Source organism: Oryzias melastigma, linkage group LG10 (genome assembly GCF_002922805.2).
Source record: "Oryzias melastigma strain HK-1 linkage group LG10, ASM292280v2, whole genome shotgun sequence".
NCBI lineage: Eukaryota > Metazoa > Chordata > Actinopteri > Beloniformes > Adrianichthyidae > Oryzias > Oryzias melastigma.
In genome coordinates this window covers 1,285,371-1,295,919 of record NC_050521.1, presented here as the reverse complement: position 1 = coordinate 1,295,919, position 10,549 = coordinate 1,285,371, and the positions used below count along the sequence as shown (strand labels likewise).

Below are 10,549 nucleotides of genomic sequence, written 5' to 3'. Positions count from 1 at the left end.
ATAAGTACAAGCAGAACATGTTTACAGAATATGAACCAGCATTAAGTTTGGGAAAATAATGTGAAGATCCGAGTCTGCTCCTTTTTCCTCATTGACAGACACAGGAAAGCAAAAATAAATTCTGGTTCCTGTGCAAATAGTTATATTTAAATGAGAATTGAGTGTTTGTTATAGAGTAGAGAAAGGAATTGGGTGCTGCTAGCAGAAAGCTCTGAAGATGGTCTGAAGGCATAACCATTAACCCTTTAAATGGGAGCTCCCCCTACAGGTACGGCACAGTAAGAAAACATTGATTGTGTGTTTTCCTTCCATCCATTCATCTTTCTCTGCTCATCCAGGACCAGGTCAAGGGGGTAGCAATCTAAACAAGGATGCCCAGACTTCCCTCTTCCACTTCCTCCAGCTCCTCTGGGGGGACCACGAGGCTTTCCCAGGCTAGCCGAGAGACATAGTCACTCCAGCGTGTTCTGGGTCTTCCCTGAGGCCTCCGCCCAGTGGGACATGCCCGGAGCACCTTACCAGGGAGGCATCCAGGAGGCATCCGGACCAGATGCCTCAGCCACCTCAACTGGCTCCTCTCGATGTAGAGGAGAAGCGGCTCTACTACAAGCTCTCTGCGGGTGAGTGAACTTCTCACCCTATCTCTAAGCCCAGCCACCCTCCAGAGAAAACTCATTTCAACCGAAGATCATCACCATAGGTGAGTTCTGGAACGAAGTAAGTTGAGAGCTTTACTTTCTGGCACAGCTCTCTTTTCACCACAACGGACTGGTACAGCAACCGCATAATAGCGGACCAGCTCTAGTCCGCCTGTCGATCTCACGCTCCGATCTTCCCTCACTCATGAACAAGACCCCAAGATATTTAAACTCCTCCACCTGAGGCAGGAGCACCCCACCCACTGAGAGAGGACAAACTACCTTTCTCCAGTCCAGAACCATGGCCTCAGATTTAGCGGTGCTGACCCTCATCCCAGTAAATTCTCACTGGGCTGTAAACCTCTGCAATACATGCTGGAGGTCCCTGCTCGATGAAGCCAACAGGACAATATCATTTGCAAAGACCACAGAGGTTATCTTGTGGTCCCCAAACCTGATCACTTCCTGCCCCTGGGTGTGACTAGAAATTCTGTCCATAAGAACAGAGCTGGTGATAAAGGGCAGCCCTGCCTGAATCCAACCGGGAACAGGTCTGACTTACTAATGGCTATGCAAACCAAGTTCCTGCTCCGGTTGTACAGAGACAGGACAGCCTTGAGTAAGGCTCCCCGGACCCCATACTCCCAGAGCACCCTCCACAGGACACCACAGGGGACGTTGTCAAACGCCTTCTCCAAATCTACAAACCGCATATGGACTGGAAGAGCGAACTCCTATGAATCCTCCAGTACCCTAAAGAGGGTGAAGAGCTGGTCCACTGTTCCATGACCAGGACAGAAACCGCACTGTTGTTTCTGGGATCTGAGGTTCGACAATCAGACAAACTCTCCTCTCCAGTACCCTGGCATGGACTTTCCCTGAGACGCTGAGGAGTGTGATTCCCTGGTAGTCGAAACACCCATTCTGGTCCCCCTTCTTGAAAAGGGGAGAAGTGGTACAGCTCCTGACTGCCACGCAATGCTGCAGGGATGTGTCTGCCAAGACACTCCCACAGCACACATAGATTCGAGGCACTCAGGCAGACCTCATCTTCTTCCGGTTCTTTGCCAACAAGAAGCTCAACGACTACCTCGATGACTTCGGCTTGGGTGATGGACAGCCACACCTCAAAGTTCTCATTCTCTGCTTCCTCAAGAGAAGGGATGTCAGGACGTTGGGAGTAATCCTGAAGGTATTCCTTCCAATGGCCGACACTGCAAACCGTGCAGGAGGTGCCATGTCTGGCACCTCCTCCTGAGGTGTCAGAATCTCTTTGAGGCCAACCGATAGTCCTTCTCCATGGCCTCCTCAAAGTCCTCCCAAAACCAAGTATTTGCCTCCACAGCAGCTTGCTTCGACCACCGGTACCAGTCATCTACTTCTAGAGTCCCACAAGCCAGCCAGTCTTGGTAGAACTATTTCTTTAGCTAAATGACATCCCTTACTTCCAGTGTCTGCTACCGGATTTGGGGTTTACTACTGCAACAGGTACCAGAGACAGCTCCGAACGGCAGCATAGTCAGTAGTGGTGGATAATATGATCCACTCTGACTCAATGTCACCAACTTCCCTTTGTACCTGTTTGAAGGTCTCCCTGATGTGGGAGTTAAAGAGGGCTCAGCAAGACTTTCCTGCACACACTTACAGTGCGATTGGGTCTTCTGGCCTCCTTCCTCGCCAGCGATTCCATTTTGATGCGCAGCAAAAGATCAAAATACAACTTAATGTATGAAGTTATGTATGCAAGTTTTTTAACTAGTTCCAACTTTTACTTTTACACAACCAAGAGATTTTTTTTTTTCACACTCGAACAATTATGAAAACAAAAAAACAGAATAAGAAGAACATCTGGTCCACAGTGCTCTAATGTACCACATCAAACAATAGTATGAAACCTTTTTCTAAGCAGTCTGAAAAATACCACAAACTTCTTATTGATACCATGCATATGTTGACATTCGTTATTCCACAGTTTATCACGACAGCAAGACAGTTGAAAAGACATGAGTGATTTTATAATTGTCTTTAACCTGTTTGGTAGATTTAATCATTTTGAAAACTGGGATGAAGCACAAGAGAAATAGAGAACATTAGAAAGAGGAGATGAGAGACAAGGAGGAATTGATTCTGTTTAGACTTTGTTGCTTTGAAATAAAATTTTTGTCTGAAAAAAAACCAAGTGCTAAAAAAGGTGAACATTCCCTCTGAAATTATGCTTTGTTGAACATTTCTTGATGATCACTTTACTCAGAGAGGGAAGAGCGAGAGAGGAGCATGAGCTGGAGCTGTCACCATGACAACGCGATGCACCACGTTTTAAATAGTCTGTTTTTGTGAAATACTATTACACTTAAAAATGTAACAAGACTGAAGTTCAATAAATTGATTTTACACAAATATATATTTTTTAATGATCATGGTGTGGGCAGGATAATGCTTTTCAAGGTTTTCATTGTCAGACATGAAATGACTGCACAAACTGTCAAACGCAAAAATGACATATGTGCGATTAAAAAAAAGTGCTAATATGTTTGCAATTAATTAATTGCAATTAACGTGATAATTTGAGATCACTACTTTTTTGTTGCTTCGTTTTCTGCCCTCTCACACCTTTGTTTCTCTTTCAAATTTCTCCTGTTGTCCTGTAGATCTGCTTGAGGGCAGACTCAGTGTGTCTCAGTGTGTCGTTCTGCACACCAGCCTGGCTCTGGCCTTGGATTTGTCTCGATGTTTTTCCTTTCACTGTGAAGCTTTTCTCACCTGATCCACTGGCTGCTGTTGTTCCTGCTCACATCTGATGCCCCTGGGAGGGCAGGAATGGGTCAGAGGGGTCTGTTTATCCCCAGCTGCAATTCTAATCACCGGATGAAAACTGAGGTCTTCAAAGATGAACCCTTCAAACTGTGGGAAAAAATTGACACGCTCTCCACAGGTCAAAACACATTTGCAGCTCAGATATTCTAACTACAGAATACCTCCAACCCCCATTTTCCACTCACCTCCTTTAGTGTAAGAATCATTCATGTGTTTTCCAAGTCGGACAGGAATTTTTTGATCATTCCACATGTGTTTTTCCCTGAGGCATATCAACCCATTGGGGCAATTGGCACCAACAGGAAAATTATCTAAATGAAAAACAAAAATTAAATATCTACAGAATGTTTTAGTTTAAATTACATGTATTCATTTTCAATCAAAGTTAAAGCACATTTTTGGTAAAATTTCATGTTATTTCTTTCTTGAGGTGAATTACCAACACACTCTACACATCTGCTCCTGGTCTAGCTTTCTTGTTTGATTTTAGAACTCTTTGTGGCCCACAAGCCAAAAAGGTTGCACTCCCCTGGGTCAGAAGATCCACTACTTCTGAGGGGTCAAAAAAGCTCCAGAATCTCCCAGAGAGATGCTGTGACCCTTCCTACTTTTTGAAAAGCTGAAGCTCTGTGTAGAGGTTTTTTCTTTTTTTTTTTTAATTTTGAATGAAACTTCCAGAAAAAGACCTGAGCGCCCAATCCAGCTGACCCTTATGAACTTGCTAACTGTATGGACTCCCAGGGTGTATTCAGGCTGGACACATTTGGTTCACTTAATGTGAACCACAGCTCATTTCTCCCAATTATCTAGGACAAATGTTTAGTGCTGGACCAGGAAGCGCTCTCTGACCCATCTTTCCAGATGGTCTCAGTTTGTTTGCAATAGAACTAAGCTCCAGTTCACTCTGACTTTCCTCAGTCTGACTAGGTTTTTTACTCAGAGCGGAACAAGTGTACCAAAATGGCTACCCCAGCCAGAAGAGAAACAGCAATTCATTAAAATTTGGTCGGGTAAATGCAAACAAATTATAGCATGATACACGTCGCTTCTCACACTGTTTACCTGACAATCTACTGTATGTGTCATAAACACTTAATTGTGTACCTCCTTTGCCCTCATCTCCTCAGTAACCACCTTGCAGCATGACTTCCTTGAACCAAAGTAGAAATTAAAAAGAGTTGCAACTGACGTTGATTCAGAATTGGGCAGCAAAATATAAAATTTGAAAACTGAACTCTCCTGACAAGGATTGCAAAGCACAGGACTTCCTTTATTCTTTCTCTATTTTCGTTGCCCACCCTCATAATTCCTGACCAATGACTGAAGAGATCTTCAGTCACATGGTTTTCTTTACAAGCTTTGGTTCAAAAAAGAAATTTCCAGCTGAAAGGCAGTCTCAATGCCGAGCAAATGCAAGGTTCAGGACTAAATTCATTTTCCAGTCTGAATACACCCTCACAGTCCCATGAATGTAGCACTGGACCCATCTCTGTGTGGTCCAAACATGTTAGGATCCTGTTATATTGATTAGATACAACAGAATCGAAGTTGTTTTCAAATATTTGACAAACTATTTTGCACATCCACATCTTACTGAAAATTTGAGGCATGGAATATTTCATAGAATCTTTCTCTGACAGGTTTTATCTTGACCTAATTTGGGTTTGGTCCTGGTCTGATTTGGGTTTGGTCCTGGTAAGATTTGGATTTGGTCTTGACCTAATTTGGGTTTGGTCCTGGTCTGATTTGGGTTTGGTCCTGGTAAGATTTGGATTTGATACTGGTCTGATATAAGTTTAAACCTGGTCTGATTTGGGTTTGGTCCTGGTCAGATTTGGGTTTGGTCCTAGTAAGATTTTGATTTGATACTGGTCTGATATGGGTTTGAACCTGGTCAGATTTGGGTTTGGTCCTGATCAGATTTGGGTTTGGTCCTGGTCTAACTTGGGTCTAATACTGGTCAGATTTGGATCTGATACAGGTGTGATATGGGTTTGAATCTGGTCTGATCTGAGTTTGGTCCTGGTCTGATTTGGTTTTGGTCCTGGTCTGATTTGGGTTTAGTCCTAGTAAGATTTGTACTTCGTCATGGTCAGATTTGGGTTTGGTCCTGGTCTAACTTGGGTTTAATCCTGGTCAGATTTGGATTTGATACTGGTAAGATTTGGGTTTGGTCCTGGTCTGATTTGGATTTGGTCCTGGTCAGATTTGGGTTTAATCCATGTCTGATCTGGGTTTAGTCCTGGTCAGATTTGGATTTGATACTGGTCTGATATGGGTTTGTACCTGGTCAGATTTGGGTTTGTTCCTGGTAAGATTTGGGTTTGGCCCTGGTCTGATTTGGATTTGGTCCTGGTCAGATTTGGGTTTAATCCATGTCTGATCTGGGTATAGTCCTGGTCAGATTTGGATTTGATACTGGTCTGATATGGGTTTGTATCTGGTCAGATTTGGGTTTGGTCCTGGTCTAACTTGGGTTTGGTCCTGGTCTGATTTGGGTTTGGTCCTGGTCAGATTTGGGTTTGGTCCTGGTCTGATTTGGGTTTGGTAGTAGTTAACTTTCGGCTTATCTTTTTCGGAGACCCACTGTTTCACATCAGTGATTTGGCAGAGTTTTTACCCCGGATGCCCTTCCTGACACAACCCTGTACTTGAGGGGCACAGGGACCCAGTTAGGCAGCAGCATCAAGGGTCTTACCTAAGGACCCATTCTGGGTGGGGATCAGTGGACGACCCTGGGAATCAAACCCAGGGCTAATGCGTGCCAGCCCTTCACCTAGCCCACTGAGCCACCCAGTGGTTCTCCACCACCATAGACCAGGCTGTTAGCTCCATGTGTTTGGATTATTAAAAAAATAAATTAATTAAAAACTCACAACAATGAGTCATGAAAAACTTTGAACATATTGGTAAACGTGGAGTAGTGAGAATGTGCAGGTGCTTACTCATATATGACTGTCAGAGAACTTGCATTGAGTGTATTTATGGAACTGGACAGAGTGCGTATGACATCAACTCAGGTGCCATTTTTCTGCAATACAGACATCGCCATGGTGGAACCAGACAGTGTACTATATATCAGTGAGGATTAGTGGAATTAACCACTCTCTTTTTTTTTTTTTTAATTCTGTGGAGTTTAGATGTAAGCTTCAAACTTCATGGGGAAAATGTTTACTTTGACTCGTCTCTACCTTAAAATTCAAGTTTCTTCTGGGTTGTATCTAAAAACTGACATTAACTGTTTTTTGTTTGTGTGCAGTGAGAATGTTTTTCTTCATCTTGCAGATCTTCACAGCCGTTCACACAGTTTTGGTGAACAGATGGACAACGTCCTCGTCTACAGGTTTCTGGAATCCTCCTCCTAAGGTCGACTGCCTTGTGTTGCACTTCCTTAGTCTTCAGTTTGGACCGTAGCTCCTGAAATCATGGCTCTGGCCTTGGATTTGCTTAACGTCAGTTTCATATTAAATCTGCAAAGTTCAAAATGTTCAACTAGTTTGTCCAGCAACCATAGCGGTCAGATGGGATCAAGATCAAATATTGATTTTTCCCAGGTTAGACACTGTGATGACATTCTGAAGGGAACACCAGTGAAGCCTCCAAACCATCAGTGGACATGCGAACTCTTCAACTCAGCTTATTTATATCTAGTTTTCAGACTGACCTTGAGTTTTTTCTAAAACTTTAGTTGGAGTACGCTCAAACTTAAATAGCAGGTTTTTGTGTAACCTGCATCAATTAAGAGGAAGTGACAGTTTGTCACATCTGATCATCTCAATGCAGGAAAAGTATTATTAGCAAGTGTAATGTCAGCAGTGAATAAATAAAAATAGTTCATTTCACTGTTGTTGGTGCATCTCTGCCAGAAATGTAAATCTAACAAACCAAAATGAAATCCCACCTAATTAAGTGACCCCTGCTCTATTTTTCAAACACACTTAAAAGTCCTTCGTTTTTTTCAAAAATGAAAAATTTTCTTAATAATCCGGTGCGCCTCAATACTGCTTGTGCTCATTGACGTCCATTGATTTTTTTAGTACAGGTCAGGACGCTCAAAAATGTGTCAAAATGTTCTCATTCGACTTGTGATACGCACTGACCTTCAACTGTTTGTAAATGAGTTAAAGTTTGAGTTAGTTTACTTTTTCCCCTTTTCTCAATCCCTCCTTTATAATTACTTTTTTAACATCTTAATTAACTTTAACCAAAGAGCCACAATGGAGAGGTAAGAGAGCCACATGTGACTCCGGAGCTGCAGCTTGCTGACCCCTGCTCTATCTCTATTATGTTCTGGGTCACATTGACCCATTTTAAAATGTAAAAATCTACAAGAAAAAAAAAACAAAAACTTAAAATTACTTTTTCACTTTGAAATTTCTCCTGCTTCTCTTATCAGCATATTAAATAAAAAAACAAAAAACAAAAAAAGAAACAAACTGATGCCGTTCATCAGAAATGAACATAACAGGAGATAAACTCTGATTTAGAGGTTAAGAACAACTTTAAATTTGTCATTAAGTTTAAACTTTTATCAGATTAAGTTTAGTGTAAGCTTAAGTTTTTATTAAAAATCAGTTTTAAACTTCAGTTGCAGCTTGACTTTTAGTTCAGGTTTGAGCTTCAGTCTTAGCTAGAGTCAGTTTGTGCTTGATTTGAAGTTTAAGATTAAACTTTAGTTGGAGATTTATTTAAAGTTTCAACTTGATTAAGGACCTTGTTATTGTGTCTAAATCCTGAGATGTTCTGCTTAAAAATACAAAGTGTGAACCATCTTGATGGTCAGAAAGGTCTAGATAATAAAGACAACACAAGCATAAAGTTTGTGCATGTGGTTGATTCCAGCTCTGCGTGTGAATCTAATGGGATGAGGAATCAACAGAACCGATAATGCGGGTGTTTCAGCATGTGTGCTTGTACGCTGAAGATCACACCCTCAGGTGTTTGACTCACCCCCGCTCTGCTTTTGTGTAACACTGACACACTCCCCACAAAGTATTCCCACGAAAAGTTACACAAACAGAGCAGAGCGACGCTTTAAAGAGGAGCCTGGGAGGAGTAGAGGGCAGGAAGTGATGCTCGGGTGACACACGTGTGGTTACACCAAAGCCGGTTTGAGGGAAGAGGCAGGACACAAAGGCGGGCCGCGGGGAGGACACAAATACAGGAGGAGATTCCAGGCAGAGTAACAGCAGAGAGGAGGAACAACAGTTAAAGAAGGCACCCTGTGGCTCTGAGGTGACAGATTTGTTGGGGAGGGAGAATCAATGACCACAAACAACAGATGTGCTCAGGAGGTCTTCCCTTCCTGGACTTTAGTTTTTCTCTGAGTTTTATAACTCTGCCTGCACTGTTACACAAGCTGAGGAGGTCTGAGGGGCTTTAGGAGGCTGATCACGGGTCAAACCCTGCTTGAAGATGAGCAGCAGGTCTGCATCCACTCACCAGGACGGAAAAACAACCCAAAGTGATCTCAAAGTTTCTCACCAGAGGACGGATCCCAATGGAAAACTACAGGATCAGGAGAAGAAAGTGGAGCTGGGGAAGAAGGTGACGCTGCTCCGAGGAATCTCCATCATCATCGGAACCATCATCGGAGCCGGGATCTTCATCTCCCCCAAAGGGATCCTGCGGCACACTAGAAGTGTGGGCATGTCTCTGGTTGTGTGGATCGCCTGCGGTGTGCTGTCCTTGTTTGGTGAGTTTTTCTCTGCAGGTTTGAGTTTTGAATCAAAGCCAGAATCCGTTTTTGAAATAAAGACACGAGGAGTAACTATCTTTAAATCCACATTTCTGTAAAAGTTAAGTCAGATAAAAAAGTTTGATCTAATTTCTTCTCGTGTTACCCCTGCAGAAACATTTGCATGATTGCATCACATACAATCATGTACAGTCATGGCCAGAAGTTTTGAGAATGACACAAATGTTACATTTCCACTAGCTCTGTTCCTTCATGGTTTTTAGGTGTTTACCAGATGTTTCAATGGTATAATGACACACAATCAGAAGCATTTCACAAGTATTAAAAGCGTTTATTGAGAATTATGTTAGCTGGTCCATTTGTGGCAGGGTTGAAATGCAGTGGAAATGTGGTTTCAGTGATAGAGTTCATTTTCAATGCAAATAGGGACTGTGCAAATAATTGATGTTCAGTGGATCATTCCTCATAACATTCTGGAGTATATATACATTTCCATGAAACTGCAGACTTTGGAAAAAGGAATACTTCTGGCCATGACTGTACATTCTCGAGCTGCTGCAAACCATCACTAAAGTGATTCTCCTGCTCCTTTCGCAATGTTTTTCGGCATGTAAAAACTCAATTACACTTTCAGTGATTTCATCAATCTTGGTATCAAAACGTTCCTCTTGTTCACTACATTACTACTTGTATTTTTGGTTTTCATAAACTTTATAGTTTTTGGAATATTGAGCAAAATATGCCCCATGAATGAGAAAGTCTTCAAATTAATTTTTAATCTTTTCTAGGAATGAAAAAAATGGAGTTTAGTTAATATGTTAGCAACATGCTAACAGTTTTGGCTAATGTGCTATCCTACTTGGGATTTTTAGGCTAATTTAGGGGTCAGCTTCTGCTTTAGCAACGTTCTAATGTTTTAGGCTAATTTAGTTTACTGAGGAATTTTAGGCTATTTTGAGTTTAGCTAGTATTTAAGGAATGAGCTAGTTTTTGGGGGGCTAATTTGGCATCTACTAAAGTTTTTTGGGCAATTTAGCATCTACTGGGGGTTTTATGCTAATTTGGAGTTCAGCTAATATTTTAGCAACATGCTAATATTTTTGGCTAATTTGTTACCTACTGAGTTTTTTAAAGGCAAATTTAGAGTTTAGCTTCTATTTTAGCAACATGCTAATATGTTTGGCTAATTAATTTACTGAGGATTTTTATTATTATTATTTTTTTGGCTGTTTAGGAGTTTAGCTAGTATTTGAGCAACAAGCTAGCTTATTTGGGTAATTTGGCACCTACTAAGGATTTTTGAGCTAATTTAGAGTGTCGCTAATAAATTAGCAACACACTGCAAGATGTACATTTTTTTGCAAAACTGGCATGCATTTGAGATTTTTAAGCAATTTTA

General features: G+C 41.7%; 1 protein-coding gene across 1 annotated transcript in view; it reads left to right on the top strand.

Moving 5' to 3' along the window:
* Window positions 1–7,193: 7,193 nt before the first annotated feature.
* slc7a11 (solute carrier family 7 member 11) overlaps window positions 7,194–10,549 on the top strand; it is a 21,476-nt gene continuing 18,120 nt past the window's right edge. Inside the window, exon 1 of the mRNA XM_024284190.2 lies at window positions 7,194–9,147. Coding sequence (XP_024139958.1) covers window positions 8,868–9,147 — 280 coding nt within the window. The 5' untranslated portion in view covers window positions 7,194–8,867. The remainder of the gene's footprint in view (window positions 9,148–10,549) is intronic.